Here is a 26,838-nt window from a genome sequence, read left to right as displayed (position 1 = left end):
AACAACACTCTGAGAAATATATCAGTCATATTGCCATTTTTTTCATTTTATATACATTCTCCTGCTTAATCTGTTAAGATGAATAACAATAAAAACGATAAGAGTGATCTAACACTAAAAAAAATCAGAGACAGCACAAGTGGAAACAAAAGAGTCAATAAGGCTTGTGATGATTGCAGAAAAAGAAAAATAAAATGTACAGAACTGGATCCTGTATTAGGAAAATGTACTAATTGTATTAAATTAGATGTGGATTGTACTTTTTATCATTATGAGAATATGGCATTGAGGAGGAAGGCTAAGAGACAACTATACTTGAAAGATCACACTATTAAGGAATTAGAAATTAAAAGACGTTTAGAAAAAGTTGTGGGAACATTAAATTCCGCCTCTACTGGTGATATTTCTGAAATTTTAGCCTCTACCGAACCCTTAAGTCCAGCTTCCAGTACATTAATGACTGCTACAACTATTACAGGGACTAGTCACCCTAACAATTGTAAAAATGATAGTGGTAGCAATGACTTTGGCAATCCGAACGACCTTGAAATTTTGGAAATAAAAAAGGACAATTACATTAATCATTACTCAGAGAACACCGCTCATTTATACCATGATAACTATCAGCTTGACGATATTTTAATACCAAATACTGCTGACAAGCTGGAAAATAAGGCAAATTATTTGGACACTGCTTTTGTAGGTAATGATGACAATACTTTTTCTAAACTGACGGAGAGTGATGATGATGATGATGATGATGATGGTGCTAATAGTAATACTAATAATACTAACAGTAATAAGACTAGCAATAACAACAGCAACAACAACAACAGCAACAACAACAACAGCAACAACAACAACATCAACAATACTAATAATAGAGATAGTAATATTAATAACAATTCTTCTCAAATAGATAGAATAGAAAACCAATTAAGTAAACTAACAAAGTTGGTAAATATATTAATGAATAATTTGCCTACAGCTGTTGGTCTAAACATAAATAACAATAGTTCGAAACATACTAATATTTCAGGAACTAAGCAATTATGCAATAAAGATTCTCAACTTTCCAAACAGCAATATTCACTCCAAAAAAAGCATAATACAGAAATACCCCTTTCTGATTCTTGGCACAGCAATAAATTTCAAAAATATTCTATACCTAGCAAACAACCAAACTCAAGCAACATTACTAATGATGATAATCTTTATAATCATTTGGTACAGCAGCAAATGCAAGCTAATCTATTTAATAATCCTACTACTTTACCAATAAAAAATTGCCCAATGACTTCATTTTCATGTTTATCAGCTAATTATAATTATAATCTAAAATATAGTTATTATAATCCTTTGGAGTGCTCAATAAATAATTCAGTAACCACTAAAAATTGGGAACAATTGTTGAACAACAACAAAAACAAAATTTCACATTTTGCTAAATCATTTAAAAATATCAAATCTAAATTTGATAAATTTTTGATTTTGAAGTACTTAGAGTCCAAAAAATATAATCTATTAAATTACTATCATATTAATAACGTAGAAAAGCCGTTTGATTCATATTTACCAAACGATACAACTAATACTAATAATAATTCCTATCGTTATTCCAATATTATTAATATCCAAAATTCAGACATCCCGCACCAAGAATTTGATTCTAATCTTGAATATCAAGATCCAGATGTTTTCCAAGTTTTCAGGTTCCCTCCTTTAAATAAATGTAAAAGATTGATTGAAATTTTTAATAAATCAAAATTGGGTACTAAAATAAACTATTTTCAAGATGCTGATATGAACGCAATATTAGATGATATCTTTAGCCTAGACAGAACGCATAATAAATCTAAAGAGGGACAACTTATCAAATATTTTACTTTAAATATCGTCTTATGTTTGAGCGCATACATTTATAGATCTACTGCTAAAGATGATTTTTTGGTGAGAAAGGATAAAATTGTTTTTGATGCTTTTGAACTGTATAATATTGAACTAAAATGTCTGTGCAATTCCACCTATTATTTCCGTATGATTTGTATTTGTTACGAAAGTTGGAGGTGTTTAAAACCTATATACCTATTTTTTACATATTGCTCATGGAACTTTTCAGAAGAAATTTCTCACAATATCTTGGCTACCTTTTTAAACATTGCCCAAAGGTTGGGCTGTAATAGACTATTATGTGAAAATAATGAATCTCCACAAACATACATGGCTAAAGTACATTTATATTGGCTGGCCTATATGGATAATGTAACCAGAACTGTTAAATGGTGTGATATTGCAATTACAAATTTCAAAGATACTGATTTATTTACAGATTTTGGCATATTACAAATTATGAAAGTTTTTATTGTTTGGGATGATTCGTTTCCGTCCAGCCTTGTTAAAGAAGTACAATCAGCAAATAATGTTCAAGCTTTATTGAATATTTGTCATGGAGAAATTAAGCTATTCCCGATTTGCATATTATATTGTATCTCTAGCTTAACTGATATAATTACTGAGATTTACGGAAGCTTCTTTATTGCACCTGCATTATTAAATTATAATTTCGATCAAATGTTGGATAAGTTTATTTTTTTACAGGGACAATTGAACAATTGGGAATATAATTTACCAAACACAATAAAATTGGAACATTATAAACAAAGTATCTCGCTATTTTGTGATCGTTATAAAGACCATGAAGAAAGAGTTCTGACATACGGAGTGTTTGTGGAACGAATCGAGTATATGAATAGTCAGTACAACTATATTCATTGCGTTTTGGCTGGATTCATACTAAATTTTATTCAAGATAATAAAAAATGTATTGTCGATTCCCGGCATGATGTGGATGCAATACTTGAACACTCCATTAAGCAAGTTAAAAAATATGCCGTGGAAAACGTTAAATCATTGAGCAATATTGAAGATTTATCAGATATAGGTGTTGCTGAGTTGATTAATAATTTTTTTATTGGGTTTAATAATTTATTTTGTATCACTATTGGAAGCGATCCTAATGCTAATGAAACATTTGAATATGTAAAACTAATTGCTCAATCATTTAATCAATTCAAGGCACAGTTTGCTCCATTATCTGAAGCTACCACAATCACATCAACGCCGTATAACACAACAATATGTTTCATGTATTCGTTCATAATCGAAGCCACAGATATAGTGTTGAAATTTTATGACTATGATAAATGTGATGACAGCGTATTACAGGATATTATTGGTACAACTTTTAGTGACATAAGAGAAGCTTCCAAGATTCTAAATAGGTTTTTTGAAGGTAAGAAAGAAGGGTTGTTAAAATTAGAACAGTTACTTTATGAAGCTATACCTATAAAACAAAATTATAGATCTGTTTTAACGGGCGATTTGTTGCACAATGGTAACCGGAATGATGGAAATATTTATAATAATATACATGTTGATAATAGTGTTAATAATAAAGCTGCAAAATTAGCCTGTGATAAACTTCCGTTTTCAATTTATCGAGTATCACCGTTTCATAAACAATATGAATTGATGACGAAACTGTCAAAAATGTTGGATTTAAGTGTATTCTAAACACATAAAAATTTTTTTTTTTGTTTGTTTGTTTGCTTGGGTTTTTTTTTTTTTTTTTTTTTTTTTTTTTCCATTGTTACAGTTTTTCTGTTAATTGCAACATATAAATTTGGATTTAAGAATTATTGTCAATTTTTTTTTTTTTGTTTTTTTTATTGCTTTTTTTTTTTCTTTTTTTTTTTTTTTTTTTTTTCCCATGTATTTTATTCTTTCTAAAACTGGCGTAATGGCCTTATATATACCTCAATTTAAACCCTTTCGTTCAATAATAACCCATTCGTAATAATATTGGAACTCTAACCGTTAAAGGAATATTGTATTCAGATAATGTCGGAGGGTAATGAAAATACTAACCAAGATATTCTTCCTGATGATGATTTAACTTTACAATCTATTAAATCAACTAAAGACCAACTGATTAGAGTAAATCGACCAAGAGCTATAAGAGCTTGTGATAATTGTAGAAGAAGAAAAATTAAGTGTAGCGATGTAGATGTTCATACTGGTAAGTGCTCCAATTGTGTGAAATTAGCAATGGATTGTACGTTCCATCAACATTATAATTCTCTTTTGAAAAAGCAAGTTAAAAGAAAAATAAAGCATAAGAGAGAGTCTATTGAAGAAATACGTTTAAGATGTTCTTTAGAGAAAGAAGTTGTTTCCGTACCACCTAATGGTATTAAAAATAATATTTTTCTCAATGCACCTTCCATCGATGTGGGTGATATTCCAGTGAGTACAGGTTCTAGTGATTCTTCCTTGTTTTTGAATAATAGCGTATGTCATAGATTGTCAAATTTAGAATCAAAAATTGGCTATTTAACAGATTTGGTTCAAAAATTAACCAGCGGTAATAATAATAATAATAGTAATGATAACGATAGTGATAATGATGGTGGTAATAGTAATAGTAATTCTGCTGCGCAACGCACATTCAGCGAAAAAAAAACTCCTGAGCCTTTAAATACTATTAAAACCTTTGGAGTCAACTGTTTTGATAAATCGGGTTATAAATTCTCCAAAGCTTATAATCCCCTTTCGTGTTCGTTTGTTAATACTTTCTTAATCGAAGAATTGAAACATAACATCTATATTAAAAACGGGTTTCAGCCAAATATTATCAAACCATTATATTTAATGAGAGATGTCCACGCCGAATATTGTATCATTAATTTTCTAGGTTCTAAGATTTTGAATTTGTTAAATATTTTGAACGCCAGAAATAAAGTCACGAATAACAATCCGTTACAAATGACTTTCGAATTACCGTCTCTGAACAAATGTAAAAGGCTAATAGAAATCTTTAAAAAAGAGGTCATATCGCATCAATTTAATTTGTTTGGTGAAACAGATGTGGAAGGACTTGCACAAGATTATCATCTTGTTTTAAACAACAGAAAAAATTTTTCCAGCACTGAGAACGTGGACACTACTAATACGGCATTTCATCCAGAATTAGTCCCTAATTTGTTATTATTAAATATAACGCTATGTATTGGTGCATATGTGTTTCGATGTAGAGGTTCGGATGATTTATTAATTAGAAAAGACAAATTGATTATTACCTCCGAAGAAATTCGAAAAATAGAAATAGAAACTTTATACAACTCCTTCTACTACTATAAAATAATAGATTCGTCTTTCGATAGCTGGGAAACATTGAAGGGAATATTTATGCTTTATCATTATTGCAACTCCCAACTAAACGAAGACATATCGCATGAAATATTGATGAAATTTCTTTATCTTTGTGAGAAAATGAATTGTCATGTATTGAGACCAGTTCACAAAGAATCTACAAAATCTTTTATGTTGAAGAAATATTTCTGGTTTTTAGGATACTGTGAAAGTCTTGGTAGATCTCTAAAATTTAACGAAACGCCAATCATGTTAGCCGTTGATGCTGATGTGTTAACTGATTACGCATTTTCCAATATTATTAAAGTTTGGGCCCATTCTATATCGGTACCGGATGATGTTGTGGCTGAACTTGAGGCTTTGTCCGATGTAGATGATTGTCTAAAAGTTTGTTTGAAAGAACTAAGACTTTTCCCCATTTATATGTATTATTACATGGCCCAACTTTATGATATTGCTTCAAATATACACTTGAATTTTTTTAGCGGTACTAGTTTATTAAACATAGATTTTGATTCTGTTATCGACAAATATTTTATTTTAGAAGATCAACTGTTAAAGTGGAGAAAAAATTTGCCGGACTTCTTAAAAATAGAACAATATCGTCAGTTAATATCCAATCTTTTCAATGTTTATTCTGATGAACTCAACAACTTAAAATATACTACTTATGTCAAGAGGATCTTATCCATACATATAGAATACAATTATTTGCATTGCTTATTAAATGGATTTATACTACGTTTTATAAATGACAACAAAGGTCCAGCTTCTCTTTCACGACACGACATTTTGAAATTAATTCAAAATAGTAAAAGCTCGCTGGAAAGGCACTCTATTAATAATTTAAATGCATTGGAACATCTAGATGTTATGGATCTCACAAACACAAAATCGGTTTATAGTTTCTTTTTCGCATTTGTCACTATATTTTTCATGGTTATGGGCGAAGTTAAAGCAGATAAAAGGGAAGAGTATTTATCCTTTTTATTGAAGTCATTCAATACATTGAATTCTCAATTTAAAAAATACAATCCGAATCACTCGTACAATGGTATTGTTTGCTATATCTATTCGTTTGTTACCAACGCCATAAGTTTGGGCTTGATGTTTAATGAATATAATCAATATAGCACCTCGAAACTCTATGAAACTTGTAACTTTGTTGACAAGGACTTATCAGAAGCTAGTGCCACTTTAAGGAACATTTATAAAAATAAAAAACTAAATATTCTAAACATAGCAAAGGAATTGAAAGCTATCTACCAAACATATTGGGATACAAATGCTCATATCGAAGGACAACTTTTCCAAGATTTTTTTGCTGATCTAAACGAGGAAAATTTTGAAAGGGTTATTTCTATTTCAATGAAAAAATCAGAAAAATGGGAAAAATATAAAATTGACGAACTGGCAAATGAGGCCTTTGTTCGTCTTGATGAAACTATTTTCCAAATAGCTGCCTTATTAGGATTGACCATTTGATATTATGGGCATATATATATGAAGAGAGAAGGCAAGGGGGAGGGGGGAAGATAAGAGAAATAGATAGATACATAGATACAGATATATAAACTTGTGTGTACAAAAACACTACCTTATTCAAGTTCCCGTATTAACTCACGGATATATTTATCGTCTTCGGCAACTTTATAAACATCACGAAGTAAGTTTTCAATGGCTTTCATGTTATCTAAATTTTCAGTTTGTTCCACTTTTTTTTTCCATTCTCGTAATATATTTTTTAAACTGGCAGTACCATGGGCGATCTCATGCTTAGTGCAATGTTTCTTACTCACATCATCTTCATTTGTTGCCTCTTTTAATTCTTCCAACTCACTTGCTTTTCGTTTTGCCATTTGAATGATTTTTGTTGGAAAATTGACAACCTCGGCAACATTGATACCAAAAGATTGATCTGATATACCATCTTCCACTTTATATAATAACGTAATTTCATCGTCTTTATTCTTTGCGCTTTCCCCTCCAACTGCAGTATCAATATGGGCCAAAACCTGCATGTTTTTGATATTCGGTAATCGTTCAGCTAATGCTGTTAACTCGTGGAAATGTGTCGCAAATAAAGTGAAGCATTTAATTTTAGTGGCAATAAATTCACTAATACTCCAAGCAAGACCAAAACCATCATAAGTACTGGTACCACGACCTAATTCATCAATTATAACCAACGAGTTAGATGTAGAATTTTTCAAGATAGATGAAGTTTCTAACATTTCAACCATAAAAGTAGATACCCCCTTAAATTGAGAATCACCGGCACCAACTCTGCATAGGATGGAATCCATAATAGAGATTTGAGCATCATCACAGGGAACAAAACATCCAACCTGGGCCATTAATACAATCACACCAATCTGCCTAATATACGTGGATTTACCACCCATATTTGGACCGGTAATAATCAAAAAATCTCTGGTTCCGCGTTCCATTTTAACATCGTTGGAAATAAATGAAACATCATCTTGAACTTCCAACACAGGGTGGCGGGAATTTTGCAAAATCAATTTTCTAGTATCTTGCTCTGTCATAGATAGCATAGTAGGGCGGACATAGGGGATAGGCGCATAGGATGAAACATGTGCAAAAGAGCATAGCACATCGACATTGGCCAAAATCATTGATATTCTCTCCAATACAGGTGTATATGTTAAAGCAACAGCGACAACCTCAGCGACTAATTCTTTTTGTAAAGCATCATATTGCTGTTCTAATTGTTCAATTTCTTTAGAAATCCTTTCCAAGTCTTTGGTGGTGAAATAGACACCTGCTTTCACAGTGGATAATTCGTAATAGCGATGTTCAGTTTTTCCACGTAAAACTTTGGCATCATTACGGGTTAATCTGAAACACCAACCATACAAGTGGTGTTTTTCTAGCTTCAATCTCTTGTCATCCGTACCCAAATCTTCAGCTACAGAAGAATGGAGGTCTTCGACCTCGGCTAAATGTTGGTCTAACTTTCCCTTGCACAAGGATAACTGTTCTTCTGCCTCACAATTGATAATAGCTTCGTTATATTTTTCATAATGATCTAGGTCTATAGTGTCCTCTACCATTTTTTTAAAATTTGATAGAGGCTCAATTTCCTTTTCCAAGGGACCATACCATTCCTCTAAAATAATATTAGCAGTGTGATTGGTACCACAATCAGCTACATATTCTTTGATAGTTGAGGCAATCATGGGTAATTTATCCACAAAGGTGTACAATTTTAATACTTCATCTAAATTGGCCTTCATATTTAATTTTTTGGTAATTCTTCTAACGTCCGGCACATGTGGTAAATAATTGTCTCGTAATATTTGTCTTAATTCTAATTGATCGATTAAAAATTCGACCAAATCGTGTCTTTTATTCAATTCATCCAGGTCCAACAAGGGTTGTTTTAACCATTCGTGTAACAATCTGACTCCGGAATGTGTTTTACACTTATTTAGTAATTGAAATACACTATTTATCTTGGTGTGGTTACTACTTCCCGCAGTGGCAATTGATTGAGAAGGACCTTGTGGGAAAATATTTAAAGCTCTTAGGGAACTGGCATCTAGTTTCATATATTGGTTCAAAGAGTGTTCAATTAATTCATATTTTCCGTAATTTTTAGTTTCTCCCATTAAATTTAAATAAATTAATAGAGCATTACAAGCACTTAGACATAATTTGGAATATTTAGGTAGTGCCAATGTCAATTCATCACCAACTAATCTTACTATATCCTGATCAACATCCTTATCCGTAAAGTCGGAAGGTTTGACAAAAGTAACAACGCACCCACAGCGATCGATAACCCTTGTAATCTTTTCTAGTTCCTTTTTTTGACTAATGTTTTCCCTTAAGTCTGGCACTAAACATTCTTTTGCACCTAACTGGATAATCAAGCTTTCTAAATTAGAATAGACCTCATTGTCGAGTAATTCAATCATTCCAAGTTTATAGATGCTACTATCGACAAAAGAGCAGCCAATCGTAGAATTTCCCTCATTTAAATTATTTTGAAATTTTAAACTGCATAAAACAATGGAACTGTCAATAGAAACCGATAATAAATCATCGATTTGTTCAATATTACCTGGCGAGGCACGTTTAATAATTTTCCAGCTTTTATCATATATTTCAATCTTGTAACCATATTCGAATAAACACATTTTTAAAAATTGTAGACAAACTTGTTGTGACATGGTTACATAGGTTAATGGTTCACTGTTTTCGTTACCAGATAAGCAGTTGGCTTTTTTTAAAACAGAACTGGTGTGATAAACCTGTTGTGCTGCGAATTGAGCATCTTCACCCACGATGGTGTAATATTCACCTCTGTCTGCAATCCTAATGATATTTTCTGGTTTTTCCGGTAAAGTAAGAAATCTTTTATAAAATCCTCTTTCTTCAGCGATATCAGTGAATCTCAACTCGGGTCTAATGGATGTCATGATGAAAATGATAATACGGAGGAAGTAGTGGTTGGGAAAAAGAGAAAATTGATTTTTGTTACAATTTTTGTTGCAACTTTTGTTACAATTTTTGTTACAATTTTGGATATAAGAATGGAGGGATTATATTATAAAATAGACATTGATTTGCTAAAAGAAGAGCAAAGAATGACTTTTTTCTTTTTCTTTTTTTTTTCTATAATTAAAATTTAAAAAAAAACCTATTTTCATGTACGAGTAAAATCTTTCCTCTTTCTAAAACGCGTAATATATTAAATTACATTTTAACAACGCGTAAAATGAAAGAAATATATATATATATATATATATATATATATTTATACCGAGATGTCCGAACCACATGCAGAATCCAGCAAATCAAAACCTAAACAAAGTGTAAATACTTTTTAACAATGCTACTGTCAATTCTTTTTGTCTTGATAAAATCACCATCAACTGCATATTTGTGAACATCAGGAGTTTCCAAAGCCAGTTAACATCTTTTTTTTCAACACTTTATTAGCAACCTCCAACTGTCCTGTATATTTCAATATATGTTCGATTTTGTCATCTTTATCTTTTAGCTGACGCCTCAAGCCTTTCAATTGCTCGCTTAAAAAAACATTTGCTCTTAGATTCGAAATGTGATTCGAAACAATTTCCTTGATTAGAATTTCATGGACGGTTTGCTCATAGAATTGTTGAACTTTTTTTATTTCCTGATTTAACCAATTATGAGAAAACGTTTGCTTTAACATATTTTGCTTTGAAAATTCCTTTATTTGATTGTCCACATAAGACAAAGATTCTTTATCCAAAACTTGGTTATAATCCACAACAATTTGTTGCAATAATAAAAATGATTGCTCCTTATAGCAATTCAATAAGTTCAATTGTTGTTTAAATTGCTGGTTCTCCCTTTTTAAGTCAAAAACTTTTCTTTCTACTCCTTTATATGATTTCTTTAGTTTGCCATTTTTTGTTTCCAAATCCTTAACGTAATCTTTAATGTTGTCTAACTCCTTGGAAATTTTGCCTCTGTCTAGTTCCAACTTTTCAAACTTATTAAGCAAATCGTTCAAGTCATTAGAGCTCCCTGTTATTTGTTTCAAAACGTCATACACTTTGTCTGTTGCACAAGTATTGTTTTTCAATAACACATCATATTCTATAGTTAATTTTTGCAAATTTTTGAATGTCTGTGTATATTCTTTTTCTACACCTTCCTTTTTACTCTTTAATCCGTTGTATTTTTCTTGTAGGGTTTTGAAATCATTTTTGCATTCTTCATGTTGCTCCTCCTTTTGCCTTAATTTGATTTCTAATTCATTTTTTTCAGCATCAAGGTTTTCTGTTTTTTTTTGCAGCAGAATTAAAAGTTCCTTTGAACTGTTTAATTCCTTTTTTAGGTTGCCATTATCTATAGCTAAGTTATCATTTTCCTTATCTAATTTGTCCATAAATGATAATTCCTTAACCATTTTTTTCTTCAATTGACTGATTTTTGCTTTGTACTTGGTTTCAATTTCAGAAAGCTTGTTGGCATTATTTTCATTATTTTTAATGACACAATTTTCTGCTTTTTCTAATAATTCGTTAGTGTATTGTCTCAAGCAAGGTAACTGGGTGTTTTCTTCAGTCTCCTCAGATTTTTCATCGCTAAATAATAATTTCAATTTACTCAAATTTTTGTATGTTTGAGATCCTGCTCTAATGACCACTTCATCAAATAAATTATCGGCACTGGCCTCTTTGGCTAGGTAGTCCTGCTTGTAGTGTTCAACAGTTTTGTAAACACTCAAATAATTATCGGCACTGGTGGCGGCAGTTACCATATCCGAATTATGGTGGGGGTTAATGTTATTGGTCTCTTCATCCTTTTCTGAATCCTGCTCACTTATAATATTAGCAGAAAAAACTTTGGAACTGAGATCAGAAGATGCTTCAGATGGTACGGATGGACTTGTATTATTTTCATTTTTCCAATTTTTAATATTTTTTTTAATGTTTTCATCTCTAACAATGCTAAAATATTCACTATTGTCGTCTTCAATCAATGGCAAAACATTGTTATTTTCTCTATCGGTATCCAACTTTTCAGTCTCGTCAAATTTCCTTTCCACTTCTTGGTCATATTCCCTTATTTGCTCATTCAACCTCTCGACAATATTTTTCCCGTTTGAAATTGCTGGTAATTTGAACTGATCATTTATTGAAGGTTCAATAGAATGAATATCATAACCTTCCACCCCATCTTGTACATGACTTTGTGAAGCAATTGAGTCATTTTCAGATTCTAACTTTGAGCTACAACTAACAATATCTAAAGCTTGGTCCTTGAAACTTAGAGCAGAATCAAGGTCATTACTAGTATTGTTTCTATCTATGTCAATGATTTTCTCCTCTGAGCTTCTTATTTTTCTTTTCAAAAATTTATCTCTAAACCTAGAAAATCTATAAAGACCAGTACTGGATAACGATGCTTCGCTAGTATCATCTCGAGGACATTTTTCACTTGCAGTGGAAATATCAGAATTATTAATGTCCCCATTAAAACTCTTTGTGGTTGATATATGGTTTTTATTATTTGTTTTTAAGATGCCTTTTTTGGGAGTTGAAGTTTGTGAAGAAAAATTACCGGATCTAGCTAAAGTGACATGATTATTTTGTTCTTGGAATTCAGTGTTTTCCTTTCCGCTTTGCATCGTAGTTTTTAAAGCTGAATCTTTGTCTTGATTTTCGATTTGTAAATTTTTAGACTGTACTTTTTTTTTGGGACTAAGTCTAAGAAAAAGGTTCAAAAAGGAATTAGAGGAAGAAGGAGCGTTCAAATCAAGATTTTTGTCATTTAATAACGAAGAATCATTTACATAACCATTTTTTAAAAAATCCTCATCAGATGAAGAAACTTCATTATCAGTATGAATTGTGTAATTGCCTATATTACAAATTTCGTTTGGGTTGGGTAAATCGTTTGATAGTTCCTTTTCATTATTAGTGAAGTTGCAGTCCGTAGGTAGAATTACTCTATCGATATTGTTGGTTGTCTTAATTGTATTGCTTATCTTATCCATGTGGTAATTTTTATTTTTCTGTACCTTTTTACTATTAAAATTTGATTTTTTTTTTTTTTTTAGAGGTGAAATAAAATAAAAACAATACTAACACAATTTCTTTCTGAATTAATAAATATCAGTTAATTTGGAATAGATTCAAGTCGATACAAAATAACCTTGAGGGAGAGAGAAACAAAAAAAAGGATTTTTTGTAATTATTTGTTTAGTGTCTGAATTTGATTATATATGTATATTTTGTGTCATTTGTATTTAGGTAATGTTTTATAACACACGATTTATTATTTATTCCAGTTTTTTCTGTCATAAAGTGAAATGGTTTAAATTATAAATCAATTTTTAACAATATTTTGAAAGATATTCTTTGCTTAAGTGTTGATTCTAATTATCTGTGGCTAACCATTTATTATTAATCATAATAACCATATCGTTCTTGTGAGAGATAGTTGTCATATTTGTAATGCTTACATGGTAATGTCATATTAGTAATAAACAACAATTACAGGGCGGTTAGTGTAGTGGTTATCATTTCACCCTTCCAAGGTGAAGACACGGGTTCGATTCTCGTACCGCTCAATTACAAGTAAATGTGTTAAAATTCAATTAATTTTTTTTGTTATTTTTATAAATTTTTGTTAATAGCCAGATTGTAATTTTGTACGGCTTTTGCACAAAAAGTAATACAAGAAAATTACGTTTTTTTTTTTTTTTACATGATAAAATTTTTTTTTATTTTTTGCTTCCACTTAAAAAAATTTTTTTTTTTTTTTTTTCTTTCTCTTCTCAAAGATTATTCATCCATTTAACGTAATTTTTTCCATCTTCTCTTTCTTGGCTGCATCTCTTTTAATGCTGTCCTTTTTTGTCTTTTCATATTTCTTTTTAATTCTCTAAGAATTCATTTCATATCTCTAGATTTGTACAAACAGAAGAGAATAGATAACTTTATAGCACCATGCCACCAAAGAAGAAGGTTGAAGAAAAAAAGATTTTATTGGGTCGTCCAGGTAACAATTTGAAAGCTGGTATTGTTGGTTTAGCTAATGTTGGTAAGTCCACTTTTTTCCAAGCCATTACTAGATGTCCATTAGGTAACCCAGCTAACTATCCTTTTGCTACTATTGATCCAGAAGAAGCCAGAGTTATCGTTCCATCTCCAAGATTTGATGAGTTATGTAAAATTTATAAAAAAGCAGCCTCTGAAGTCCCAGCTACATTAACTGTCTATGATATTGCTGGTTTAACTAAGGGTGCTTCTGCCGGGGAAGGTTTAGGTAATGCCTTTTTGTCTCATATTCGTGCTGTTGATTCCATTTATCAAGTTGTCCGTTGTTTTGATGATGCTGAGATTATTCACATTGAAGGTGACGTCGATCCAGTTAGAGATTTAGACATTATTTCTACTGAATTGAGATTAAAAGATATTGAATTTTCTGAAAAACATTTGGAAGGTATTGAAAAAATTACGAGAAGAGGTGGTCAATCTTTGGAAGTTAAGAACAAGAAAGAAGAAGCCATTGTTGTTGAAAAAATCATTCAGTTGTTAAAGGATGGCAATAGAGTTTACAACCAAACATGGAATTCCAAAGAAGTTGAAATTATCAACAGCATGCAATTGTTAACTGCTAAGCCATGTATTTACTTGATCAACTTGAGTGAAAGAGATTACATTAGAAAGAAAAACAAGCATTTGTTGAGAATCAAGGAATGGGTTGACAAAAACTCTCCAGGTGATTTGATTATCCCATTTTCCGTTTGTTTGGAAGAAAGATTGTCCCATATGACCGAAGAAGAAGGTGCTGAGGAATTGAAAAAAATCGGTACTATTTCTGCCTTACCAAAAATCGTTACTACCATGAGAAAGAAGTTGGATTTGATTTCATTTTTCACTGCTGGTGATTGTGAAGTTAGGGAATGGACCATTAGAAAAGGTACTAAAGCACCTCAGGCTGCTGGCGTTATCCACAATGATTTAATGAAAACTTTTATTTTGGCAGACATTATGAAATATGATGATCTTGTTGAATATAAAGATGAAAAAGCCGTTAAAGCTGCTGGGAAAATGCAACAAAAGGGTAAAGACTATGTTATGGAAGATGGTGATGTTGTTTATTTCAGAGCTGCCGCTGGTAAAACTTAGTTGTATAATGTGTATGATTTATATATATATATATATATATATATATATATTTCATTTTTATTTTCATCCTTTATCTATAAACATCGCATTTAAGAGGGAGCAAAAAAAAAAAGGAAAAGATCACTCTTATTGTATAACAATATCTAATAACAATATCATAGTATATATAGTTTTTTTTTTCTTCCTTTTTTTTTTTTTTTTTTACTGGGAGTATTAGCTATAAAACAGTAATAAGAAAGAAAGTACTAGCTATAAAACAGTAATAAAGAAAACTTAAATATTTATTGAGCCGTATATACATATATATATATATATCATAAAAAAAGATATTTACAAGGGTTTCCCTCTAAGTAGCATAGGCACAGTATCATATATTTAAAACAAAAACGAGTACCAAGATTTTTTCCTTTTTTCACGCTCAGCTTTTGGAACATAAGTCTTAATCTGCTCTTCAATTTTATTAGCACCTGTAATACCATCATATTGTCTCCCTAACGCATCAACAAATGCACCTTCGGGATCCATTAAATAAAAGAAAATCGAATGGTCAACCAAATAATCTTGTCCAGGTTTAACATTTGGGGGTGTTGAGAAATAAACCCTGTATTTTTTACATGCGTTTTTAACTTCATCATAAGTACCCGTTAACCCAATGATACCAGGATGAAACTCACTCAAATATTCTTTCAATACTTCTGGGCTGTCCCTTGCTGGATCGCATGTAACAAAAATTGGTTGGATATCCTTAATACCTCTCTTTTCCAACTCGTCTAACCAATTGCCTAATTGATCCAACTCTTCGGGACAAATATCTGGACAATGCGAAAATCCAAAATATAAAATACTAAACTTTCCTAGTAAATTCTTTTCAGTGAATGGGTTGCCATTAAAATCTATCAAGTTAAAGGCACCACCAATTAGTGGTTTACCGTACCCTCTATTGGATTCGGCTTCTTTCTCTATTTGCAATCTTTTCTTTTCCTTGTTGAAGACATAGAACAAAACACTACCAACAACAATCAATAAAGCACCAGCTTTCCATGTGGTGAATTCTATAGTGGTGGGTTTTTTCAAATTTGCAGATGAGTTACTCTCGTGTGAACCACCAATGGGGATCCTACTTAGAGGCTTTTTCTTTTGTGTAGTAGTGATAGGGCTATTAGTGTTATTTTGAAATACTCTTGTTGAAGTGAAAAGGGAATTCTTTGCTGTTAACGATATCACCCTGGTGATAGGTAAAGAAGGTTTAATCATAACCCCTCTTGTAACACGGTTTATGAGCAATAGAGACATTTTCATTGACTATATGATATATACAATTGGAGTTTGTTTCTATATGTTTCTATACGTTTCTATAATAGGGTTTCTTAGGATTCCAACTTGTATTATAAAATGAAAAATAAATAACAAGATATGTTAATCCTTGGAGAATGGTCGCATAGTTAAACAAGAAGATTCTTTAAAGTCCAAAAAAAAAAAAAAAAAAAAAAAAAAAAGGAAGAAAAAAAAGAAAAAAAAATTGGTAATTTTTTTCCCCTCTTTCTATAATAAATACAAGTAGGTATATTATATATATACATACATACATACATACACAAATGTATATGTGTATTTCTCTAATAGGCAAATAGAAAAGATCTTTAAAGAGTAACAACTAAGCTCCACTGAAGATGGTCTTAACAATCAAAATCAAAAATAGTAAAGGCTTGTAACCATAACATAACACGTTATTATCAACGTTTTATAATGTTTTTGAGAAATATCCTACATAATCTGTTACTGACTCTTGAACAGTTTATAGTATGATATGATCTCCTTAAAAATTGATACTTTTTCGCCAATTCCTCGAAAGTGTCACATGATTTCTTTTCGAGCAGTGATCCTTTAACTCTATTGCCGGGAAATGGCCGATTTAAATCCATACAATAGTATTCCCAAAATGAATGATTGTTGTAAATATTGTTATGAGTCTTTCTATTCCACGTTTCATTATAATTTGGTGGTGGAATGCTTCCATCATGGCTATTTATTATATATAGTAGATTTCTCGCTCTTGTTATGGCAACATACTTAACATTAGGCTCAAGTCCTGATCGATATTCTCCAGGGGCCGTATCATTACCATATCCTCTATTTGTAGCAAGCCTCCATTTATCCAAAACAAATACAATAGGAAATTCCAAACCTTTAGATGCATGCACAGTAGATATTTGCAAATGCCCTATATCTTTCATGGATTCGTCTTTCAAGTGTTTTGCATAAATACAACTCTCTTCTAAATACTTTTCCAAAAACCACGATAGTAAACTCTCCTCTGGCGGTTTATTTAATTCGCAAAGCTTTAAAGTTTTATAAAATTGGGTTATATTTTTTTCAAATTCTTCAATGCTATCAATTGCCGTTGTTACACCATTTGAAATTCCAAATTTATAACCCAAAACACAGACTCTCGTAAACAATTCGTCTGCATCAGTAATCTTATACCAGTTGGGGATCTCATCTTTCATATTATTCAAATATGAAAGTAAAGCAGGCTTATTAACGCCAATCGGATACTTTTTTGCAAGTATAAAATCCCACATAGATAACCCTGACAGCTGACTATTATGATATAATAATTGGATTGTTTTAGGACCTATCATCCTTTGTGCACTTAGACTTAGCATGGTTTCAAAATCTCCCCTTCTAAAATCAAGCTTTTTCCCTTCATCAACAGTTGATACTATATTAGCTAGCCTCATTAAATCTATCAAAAAAACAATATTAGAATCCAATGTCCATGAAGGCTGTGGTGTTAATTTCTCCACTGGAATTCCAAAATTGTTAAAGTACGATTTTAAAATGGATAGTTCTGCATTTGATCTGGCCAAAATAGCAATATCCGACAACTTAACATGAGTTGAACAAATCAATTTACAGATTTCATTTAATATAAAGTCTAAAGGTTCATAAAAAATATCCATGGGCTTATTATAATAGAAATTCATGATTTGTGGAGATACACCGCTTTCTGGCTTATTATGATAATCATGTGTTTTTTTGTCCAAGGTGGCGTTTTTAAAGGGTTTGCAAAGCCTGGAATACTCTACGATTTCTTTACTTGATCTAAAGTTATCCTCCAAATGTATAATGTCAGTGGTGTAGCCAGGCATATTTACTAGCTCATCTATAACCTGTTTATTATTCCCTAAAAACTCATAAATGCTTTGATTAATATCACCAAAAATTATTAATTGTTTATCGTTAGGTGTATTATCTTGATTCATCATTAGACTTCTGATAAAAGGTGTTAATAGTGGATAGAGATCTTGATATTCATCAATAAGAACTAATTTAATGTCGTTATGAATCAGTGGATACTGGTTCTTTTGCAGATATTTGGATGCTTTGATGATCAAATCATCATTGGTATACACTTTCGAAGTGTTTAGGATTTCAGTTAACTCTCTTAAGATTTCTCCCATCTTTTTATTATGGTTGATGTACTTACCATTTTTAAAATTTTGAATTAATCTTTCCAGGGTTCTGGGGTTCATTTTGGTATTGTTGTTATTATTAATGAAAAAGCCGTCTCCAGTGGCTTTTCCAGGTATTAGTTTTAACAATCCTCTCCATCCATTATCTTCAATAATATCTACTGCACCTTCGTTATATTCCACAATTTTATTGGCCAGCGAATGAACCGTATGAATATTTAGCGAGGAAATAAGTCTGTTATCAATGCCGTTACTATCATCACTCAGTTTGGATAAATTACTTACAATGTTATCAATGGCTTTGTTGGTTAATGATAATATTAGGATTTGATGAGGTAACAACTCATCATTTTGGATCATTTTTTTAATTTTCATCAGCAAAGTCTGTGTTTTACCTGATCCTGGACCTGCAACTACTTTAAGTATAGTATTTGGTTTATATGGATAGTTGATGACATTTTGTTGTGATGCTGTATTGTACATAGTCATGGATTATTTGAGATCACTTTGGTTCCAATTATTTCCCCCCTTTTTTTTATAAATTTATATGTCTTTCAAGTATGTTTTATATAAAAGAAGAGAAATGAATAAAAGGTCTTATATCTCAACACGTTCGATGATTTTATTATTTTTTGTCCTAATTTTTTTTGTCCTAATTTTTTTTTTTTTTTTTTTTTTTTTTAAATTAAAAATCTGTTTAAGCTTCAAGCTTGTAATTCACATAATATAAAAGAAAATCATACATTTGATTATTCAGAGAGAGAAAGAGAATGAATGAATGAATGAATGAAATAATAATAATAATAATAATAATAATAATAATGAAAAGAAATGAAAAAAAAAAAATTACATACAGATTAATTTTTAGTAAATGCTTGAGTTATTGTTAAAAAATGAGTTCTCATTTCACCAATCATCAAAGGTTCCTTCTGTGTCCCTTCTTCATTTTGGTGATAAGCTTTATTAAAAAATTCCAAGTTGTTTAAAATACAGGTATAGTTGGTCGCCATAAATTTTTCAGGTGATTTAGTTTTCTTGCTACATTTTGTCATAATAATTTCAAAATCGTTTCTTAACCTAATCATCGAATTATAAATTGGTTCAGATCTTTCATCTAAATTGTTTCTGTTGGATACTGCCAACTTCAAAATGCCCTTTAAAAATTGTCCAAATTGTACCGTTATTTCCTGTGGATAACACAATGGGTCATCTGCATTATTAATACAATGTATCCCACCATTATTAAAATTTAAAAGTAATCCTTCGGTGTTATAATCCACCAATTGCTGAAATTTCGGCCACAATATAATTAGTTGTGCATCTAAAAATGAATTCAAACATTCAGGCAAATTTCTTATATCTTTTCCACATATATATTGTAATCTTTGCGCTATTCTTATACAAATTAAAACCCCATAAATATCGAAGGTGTTCAAAATCAAATGGCGTGAAGTAAAATCCAGAGAATTATTAAATGTTGGTTGGAAAATTTTCTCCAGGATACCGCCAATTTCCTCTTGGTTATTTTCATTAGAGGAGAAAAAAAATTTCTGCAAAAAAAGATGTTCTGAAGTAGCATTATCTACTAGACATAGATTTAAATTTTTGAAGCCAATTTCCAAGTAATGTTTCATATTTCCACTATTTTCTGCGATTTGTGAAACCATGACGGTGTTATACTCTTGCGTTAAAATATCGATTCTTTTATCTACACTTTGAAAATAATTTTGAACATCTTCATTAGTGACAGCAGCTGACGAAATATAGCTGTAATAGGACTTCAAAGTAGTATTACTTAGCCCATTACCTAAACGGTAATTTTGATCGATAGTGACATAAGGCATAATAGTTAATGACCTAATATACCGTTTGAAAAAATTCTCATAATACCATCGCATAGTGTATATATAGGCTTGCCTTAGCTCTAAAGCTAGTGATAAATTATGCTTGTAAATAAACTTATAAATTTTGCAAACTTGAATCATATCTTTTTGTATCACCTGGGATGCGCATATTTTAGTTGATCTTAAACTTTTAATTTTGTAAACTATATATTTTTTACTCCTTTCTATAATGATTAATTTCATGATCTCGAGTATCTTGTTTAACTTGTCGAAATCCCCCACAATGGCTTTATCTTTAACATTGTTATCCGCGAAAAGCTTAAATTTTTCTAATTTTTCCTCCACATAATCTATATTTTCGTCGCACCACTGAGAGTTTATCTTGCCCTTTAATAAGTTTGTTATGACATGTGGAGAAATTACCAAGGCATTAACAATTGGTTCAACTTCATTCAATAAACCACTATTTTTTTCAATTAAGTTGCTCAATTCGACAGACTTACCTCTGACATCATCTAACTCCTTACTTAATGAATCGAGTCCCTTTTGAAAAGATTGTGCATCTTGTAGTAAGCTAGGAATAATATCATCGATAATATCTGTAACAGTTTTTTTATTTTTATACAATTGTGCTAGTTCTTGTTGTATTTGGTCTATTGGTTTGATATCTGGAGCAACTATTCCCTCTTCGTGTTTATCTTTTGAAATATTAGCGGTGTTTTTTAGGGTGGTTAAATCGATATCCAATTTACAGTTTAAAATTTCCATATTTGGGATAGAGGGGGAGGGAGAGGGGGAAGGGGGAAGGGAGAAAAGAGAAGGGAGAAGGAAAAAAAGAGAGAGAATTATTTTTAAAAAAAAAAAAAAAAAGGATTGTCTTTATTACCAAAAAGGACTCTCGTTAACTTTTTAGCTCCTTTTCTTTCTTTAAGAAGTAATAATAATGATAATAATAAAGTTGTATGGTTTTAAAATGTGTATGTAATTTGGGTAAAATTACATGAAATTATCTTTAAAAGTTAACGCGGGTAATTTTATTTTTTTTTTTAATTTTTATTTTTATTTTTATTTTACCGACATTCACTTTGATTTGCTATATACCGCATGTCCGAATTACAACATAAATGAAATATAATAATAATGCTTATTAGCAATACAAACAAGTTCTATCCACTTATTTAAGTTTATGTAAATTGCAAACTAATCCAGCCAATTGTAGATAAGTAGTAACACCTTCCAAAATTCTTAAATGCGTGAAACCAATAAATTTCATCATCTCTAAACGGGTTGGCTCTTTCAATTGATTCAAATTCTTAACAACTCTGAAAAACGTGGTTATAATATCTGTTGGCGAGTATCCATCATTCCATAACTTTTTCAGTTGATCTAAAGCTTCATCTAAGCTGTCGCTTAAAATAATCTTGGTAATTATTAATGGGTGTGGAGAATCAACAATTTTGAAAACATTATCACCATTAACTAAACGAAACCCAGCAACTGTACTTTGCAAATTGTTTATTGCTTGTCTCATATCGCCGTCTGCAGTGAAAATTAAAGCTTCCAAACCATCATTAGTATAGTCTATATTACCCTCCAACTTAATAATTTCCAACAATCTTTTCAAAACTTGTTCATCCGTCAACTTGTTAAATTTCAATATAGCACACCGACTTTGCAACGGTTCGATAATTTTATTTGATTGATTGCAAGCAAAGGCAAATCGGGTGGTGTCACTATATATCTCCATGGTTCTTCTTAAAGCTTGTTGGGCACCACTGGTCATAGAATCAGCTTCATCCAAAATAATAATTTTGTGCCTTCCCCTCGGCAATTGAACCCTTTTCTGAGCAAAATTTTTTATTTGATTACGAACAACATCAATACCTCTATCATCAGATGCATTCAATTCAAGAACTGCCTCAGAATACAATTTTTTTTTTGTTCAAGTGTTAAATTGCTGTTATTGTTGTCGAATAACAATTCATGTGCTAAACAATGAACACTCGTAGTTTTACCTATACCTGGTAACCCACTAATAATCATATGTGGCATATTACCTGTTGCAGCAATTACCTTTAATCTTTCTACAATATCTTCATTACCTACTATATCATCTAATTTTTTAGGGCGATACTTTTCTACCCAAGGCAATTCCAAGTTGTCTAATTTAGATTTGGAGTCAGCAGCGTTGCTCATGATTTTCCACTTTTCTTTTCTGTGAGAAGATGCTATTTTATATATTATCGTTTTAATGATAAGTTTGCTGTTCAGCAACTTAATTAATAAAATATTTGAATGGTAATGATTTGTAAGACATCGTTCAAAATGATGAGCATGTTTTTAGTTTAAGAATCGAAAAAAAAAAGAAAAAAGAAAAAAGAAAAAAGAAAAAAGAAAAAAAAATGAGAAAAAAATGAGAAAAAAATGAGAAAAAAAAAAAAAAAAAAAAAAAAAGTAATAATAACCATCACTTTGAATAAAAATAAACTTTTCATTTTTAATTAATTGTTATGAACGTTGTAATGCCCATTAATATAAATACTAAAAGTTAGTATTGAAAAAAAAAAAAAAAAAAAAAGAAAAAAAGCGAGATGTCTGATAAACAGGTTATTGAAACACCATCGCCAATGGTACCAGAGGAAAACCATCAACAAAAGGAACCTATTTCTCATAAACCATTATCAGCTTATGGTCCGATTCCAGAAGGTATGTCTAAATCCCAATGGAAAAAGATCTGTAAAAAGAAAAGATTTGAAGAAACTAAGGACGAATTTAATAAAAAGCGTAAACTGAAAAAATTACAAGCTAGAGAGAGAAAAAGGGAAAAAATCGAAGCATATGTTTCTAAAGGATTGCCTATACCAGAGGAAATGAAAAAACAACCCAAAAAAAATGTTAATCAGAAAGATTCCGGTATTAAAATCATTATTGATTGTGCATTTGATGATTTAATGAATGAAAAGGAAATTGCTTCTATGGGTTCTCAAATCACAAGAAGCCACGCAGCCAATAAAAGGGCAGATTATTATGCTACAATGGTATGTTCATCTTTTAACAAGAGATTAAAGGAAAGGTTTGATAAGCAGATTGCAAGTAGTAATTATAAGAATTGGGGTCATTTTGAATTCACACCAGAAGATATAGACAAGCTTGAAGAATACAAGAGAAAAAATGACGAGGAGGACAATTTAATTTACTTGAGTGCCGATACCGATGAAGCATTAGAAAAATTAGAACCTGGGTGCACCTATATTGTTGGTGGGATTGTTGATAAAAATAGACATAAACTTTTATGTTATAACAAGGCTAAAGAACTAGGAATAAAAACCAAAAGGTTACCTATTGATGAGTATATTAAAATAAGCGGCAGAAGAGTTTTAACCACGACACATGTTATTCAATTAATGTTAAAATGTTTTGAAAAAGATGGAGATTGGAAAGCTGCTTTTGAAGAAGTGATACCATCAAGAAAATTAGGAACAGATGAAGGAGATGCTAGGGATGGTGATACTAAAGAAGTAGAAAAGAGTTCTGAAGAGCTTGTTACTACACAAGAGTGATTAGATAACCGCTTGAATAATTATATATGTATATAATTGATGTAATATAACATAAAGAATGATATTTCTTTATTAATTAATTTGTTGTGTTATCTTTTAAGTTTAGGTTTAAGTTCTTGTTTGGTTGATATTTGTATTTACCACGACTGACACCTGAGCTACTTATACTTTGTGTGGGTGTGTGGGTGTGTGGGTGTGGTGTATCGGGCAAATGGCTTTTTTTTTTTTCGCTTTTTTTCTGCATTTTTTTTTTTTCGCTTTTTTGACTCATAAAAAAGTTCGAGAACATTTTTCCTTCGCATTTTCATTTTTTTTTTTTTTTTTTTTTTTATCTTTTTTCCTTTTTGGTTTCTTACAAGGCAAAAAAAACCTTTTTCTCTGTCTGTCTTTCTTTCTTTCTTTCTTTCTTTCTTTCTTTCTTTTCATCTCATTTCAAACATATTGCCCATCCCAAAAACAATCTTTTTTTTTCACTTTAGACAAGACCTCAGATTCTAACGTCTTCTCAATTAGAAAAAAGAAATAAAATTATAATAAATATCAAGTAAAAGCAAAACATAATGTTATCTCCCACGCCTATCGTGCTGAATGCTCAAACCGTTAGCGGTATCACCGGTTCCATTTCTATTGCATGCTGGATCATTGTTTTCGTTCCCCAAATTTATGAAAATTTTTATAGAAAATCTGCCGATGGCTTATCATTATTATTTGTTATATTATGGCTAGCAGGCGATGTTTTTAATGTTGTCGGTGCAGTATTGCAACATTTATTACCAACTATGATCATATTAGCTGCCTATTATACCGTAGCAGATATCATTTTGTTAATACAATGTTTATTTTACGGCAATCCAAATGAAAAAGCTATCGATCCAGTTCATTTGTCTCCAGCTAACCCAATCAACGAGGCTGTTTTAAACGATATTTTCTGTGAAAATGAACCGCTATTAGCTGCTTCTGGTTCTCATCATCGTGACGAAGAAACACAAGAAGATGAGGAAAGCTCCATTGAAAATTACGATATTAAAAGCAAAAAATTGCACGATTTAAGAAAACATGTATACAACACTTGTATAGTACTATGTGTCATTTTATGTGGGTTCTTAATGTGGTACATCTCTTACTGTAATAATCCCGATAATGGAGATGGCGATGACACACAACCTCCAATGGAAGACTTGCCACTTAATGTTTTGGCACAAACCTTCGGTTACATTAGCGCGGCTCTATACTTGGGTTCAAGAGTTCCACAGATCCTATTAAATTTTAAGAGAAAATCTGTTGAAGGGATTTCCTTTTTATTTTTTTTGTTTGCGTGTTTGGGGAATACTACATTCATCATCAGTGTATTGAGTATTTCGTTACATCCTAGATATCTATTAGTTAATGCTTCCTGGTTAATTGGTAGTATAGGTACGCTAATTATGGATTTTATAATTTTCATTCAATTTTTCACTTATGGTACCAAAACTGCCGATCCCTTATTAGCTAATGAGGATATATCACAATGAGGATACTTATATAGTTTTTATTTCAAATTTTGGCCGTTTATAATTCCTCTTTTTTTATATATATATATTGTTATGTGTGATAATATTTAATTTAGATTCTCGTATTGAGTGTGATTGCAGTGTATATATTTAAGTATGGTGCAATACAACTTATTACTACCGTTTATCAATAGCTTTTGCAATTACTCTGTGCATTTAAAAAAAATAAAATAAAATAAAATAAACTTTTTTTTTTTTTTTTTTTTTGATAAATATTCGGAATATTACGCAATACAAAAAAAAATAATAATTAAAAAATAGCCCTATACGGGGATCGAACCCGTAACCTTGTGATTAAGAGTCACACGCGCTACCGATTGCGCCAACAAGGCTATTCTTGAAGCTGTTGGAATATGAGGTAACTTAAATGTATATAAAAACAACATGGTAATCGAGGTTGTTTATTAGGATTAACAAATATGACTAGTATTACACAATTAATCAAGTCAAAGCAGAACCGACGACTCAAAAAGTGCTGATACAAATGAGAGATAGAACAAATAAAAAAAAATTTTTTTGATGATTGATTTATAGTTCTGAAGAATCTTTACAATTATTATATGTACATACCAAAATAGAACAAGGGATTAATTACCAAATCCAAACTCACAACTACTACGACTAATCCTGAGTGATGCTTACGATATAACATGTTTTGTTGCAAACCCGTGTCTCTGGACAATCGTTGCGATACCTTCTTAATCTTAATACTTGTTTGTCTTGTTTTACATATATTTGCCTACAATTATATAATAGGTAATTATTTCTTACCACAAACTTACCCATTCTGTTTATATACTTTTTGGTTTACATCAACCTTAGTTTACTTTTTTTCCGTTTTCCATCACGCTCTATCATAATTCACTATCTTATAGATATCACTCACTATTATTACAGTCTATTTTATAACGTAACATATCTTAAGCCTAACTCAGGATTAGTCGTAGTAATTACGAGTTCCGGATTTGGTAAGTAATTTTTTTTTATTCTATGTGGGTCTTTACATATAATAAAGACTGTTTAAAACTATAGCTTAAATAATTTGATAATTAACTTTACAACAAATATTCTCTGTATATATGATTTATTTTTCGCATCTAGATCAGATGTCTGTGTTAACCTTTTTGAACGTTTCGTCATTATTTTTTAGAATAGTATCTTTCATACGGTCATTTCTTTATTATAATAATTTCCATATTTTCAATGATTTCCTATTCTGGACATTTTTATAAGTATTGATTGTCATATACATATGTTTACATGGTCATGTCATATCAGTAGAAAACAACAATTACAGGGCGGTTAGTGTAGTGGTTATCATTTCACCCTTCCAAGGTGAAGACACGGGTTCGATTCTCGTACCGCTCAATTCAAGTAGATATATTAAAATATATTTTTTTTTATAATTTTTATAAATTTTTACAATAATATAAAAATAAAAATCAACCATCAGCCTTTCATATAAAAAAGAAAGTTTTAAAAAAAACATATATATACAATGGCTCCCTGCTTACAATTATTTATATATATATATA

At 30.8% G+C, this 26,838-nt stretch overlaps 10 protein-coding genes and 3 non-coding genes across 13 annotated transcripts; 7 read left to right on the top strand and 6 right to left on the bottom strand.

Moving 5' to 3' along the window:
- Positions 1–78: 78 nt before the first annotated feature.
- SCDLUD_005098 (Zn(II)2Cys6 transcription factor domain-containing protein) lies at positions 79–3,573 on the top strand (the record flags this gene model as incomplete). Its single annotated transcript, XM_046081058.1, has 1 exon — positions 79–3,573. One exon carries the CDS (start codon positions 79–81, stop codon positions 3,571–3,573), a length of 3,495 nt encoding a protein of 1,164 aa, XP_045932696.1.
- Positions 3,574–3,900: 327 nt separating this feature from the next.
- On the top strand, positions 3,901–6,696 carry HAL9 (Hal9p; the record flags this gene model as incomplete). Its single annotated transcript, XM_046081057.1, has 1 exon — positions 3,901–6,696. The coding sequence occupies one exon, from the start codon at positions 3,901–3,903 to the stop codon at positions 6,694–6,696; it is 2,796 nt and encodes a 931-aa protein (XP_045932695.1).
- Positions 6,697–6,809: 113 nt separating this feature from the next.
- Positions 6,810–9,659, bottom strand: MSH2 (mismatch repair ATPase MSH2; the record flags this gene model as incomplete). Its single annotated transcript, XM_046081056.1, has 1 exon — positions 6,810–9,659. One exon carries the CDS (start codon positions 9,657–9,659, stop codon positions 6,810–6,812), a length of 2,850 nt encoding a protein of 949 aa, XP_045932694.1.
- A 473-nt stretch (positions 9,660–10,132) lies between these two features.
- SPO21 (Spo21p) lies at positions 10,133–12,733 on the bottom strand (the record flags this gene model as incomplete). Its single annotated transcript, XM_046076891.1, has 1 exon — positions 10,133–12,733. The coding sequence occupies one exon, from the start codon at positions 12,731–12,733 to the stop codon at positions 10,133–10,135; it is 2,601 nt and encodes an 866-aa protein (XP_045932693.1).
- Positions 12,734–13,237: 504 nt separating this feature from the next.
- On the top strand, positions 13,238–13,309 carry SCDLUD_005094. The gene has a single exon. It is a non-coding gene; the product is annotated as a tRNA-Gly (tRNA).
- A 379-nt stretch (positions 13,310–13,688) lies between these two features.
- OLA1 (Obg-like ATPase) lies at positions 13,689–14,873 on the top strand (the record flags this gene model as incomplete). The annotated part of the gene is made up of 1 exon (XM_046081055.1): positions 13,689–14,873. One exon carries the CDS (start codon positions 13,689–13,691, stop codon positions 14,871–14,873), a length of 1,185 nt encoding a protein of 394 aa, XP_045932692.1.
- A 375-nt stretch (positions 14,874–15,248) lies between these two features.
- HMI1 (ATP-dependent 3'-5' DNA helicase) lies at positions 15,249–18,832 on the bottom strand (the record flags this gene model as incomplete). The annotated part of the gene is made up of 2 exons (XM_046081054.1): positions 15,249–16,134; positions 16,944–18,832. The coding sequence occupies 2 exons, from the start codon at positions 18,830–18,832 to the stop codon at positions 15,249–15,251; spliced, it is 2,775 nt and encodes a 924-aa protein (XP_045932691.1).
- Positions 18,833–19,206: 374 nt separating this feature from the next.
- On the bottom strand, positions 19,207–20,961 carry VPS52 (Vps52p; the record flags this gene model as incomplete). Its single annotated transcript, XM_046081053.1, has 1 exon — positions 19,207–20,961. One exon carries the CDS (start codon positions 20,959–20,961, stop codon positions 19,207–19,209), a length of 1,755 nt encoding a protein of 584 aa, XP_045932690.1.
- Positions 20,962–21,367: 406 nt separating this feature from the next.
- On the bottom strand, positions 21,368–21,976 carry RFC4 (replication factor C subunit 4; the record flags this gene model as incomplete). Its single annotated transcript, XM_046081052.1, has 1 exon — positions 21,368–21,976. One exon carries the CDS (start codon positions 21,974–21,976, stop codon positions 21,368–21,370), a length of 609 nt encoding a protein of 202 aa, XP_045932689.1.
- Positions 21,977–22,784: 808 nt separating this feature from the next.
- Positions 22,785–23,753, top strand: TRM10 (tRNA (guanine(9)-N(1))-methyltransferase; the record flags this gene model as incomplete). The annotated part of the gene is made up of 1 exon (XM_046081051.1): positions 22,785–23,753. The coding sequence occupies one exon, from the start codon at positions 22,785–22,787 to the stop codon at positions 23,751–23,753; it is 969 nt and encodes a 322-aa protein (XP_045932688.1).
- A 560-nt stretch (positions 23,754–24,313) lies between these two features.
- Positions 24,314–25,264, top strand: YPQ1 (cationic amino acid transporter; the record flags this gene model as incomplete). Its single annotated transcript, XM_046081050.1, has 1 exon — positions 24,314–25,264. One exon carries the CDS (start codon positions 24,314–24,316, stop codon positions 25,262–25,264), a length of 951 nt encoding a protein of 316 aa, XP_045932687.1.
- A 298-nt stretch (positions 25,265–25,562) lies between these two features.
- Positions 25,563–25,635, bottom strand: SCDLUD_005087. The gene has a single exon. It is a non-coding gene; the product is annotated as a tRNA-Lys (tRNA).
- Positions 25,636–26,599: 964 nt separating this feature from the next.
- On the top strand, positions 26,600–26,671 carry SCDLUD_005086. The gene has a single exon. It is a non-coding gene; the product is annotated as a tRNA-Gly (tRNA).
- The last annotated feature ends 167 nt before the right edge of the window (positions 26,672–26,838 follow it).

This window comes from Saccharomycodes ludwigii, chromosome VII (genome assembly GCF_020623625.1).
Source record: "Saccharomycodes ludwigii strain NBRC 1722 chromosome VII, whole genome shotgun sequence".
In the NCBI taxonomy this organism is placed as follows: domain Eukaryota; kingdom Fungi; phylum Ascomycota; class Saccharomycetes; order Saccharomycodales; family Saccharomycodaceae; genus Saccharomycodes; species Saccharomycodes ludwigii.
Note: the sequence above shows the minus strand (reverse complement) of the source record. Positions and strands in the feature narration are given on the sequence as shown.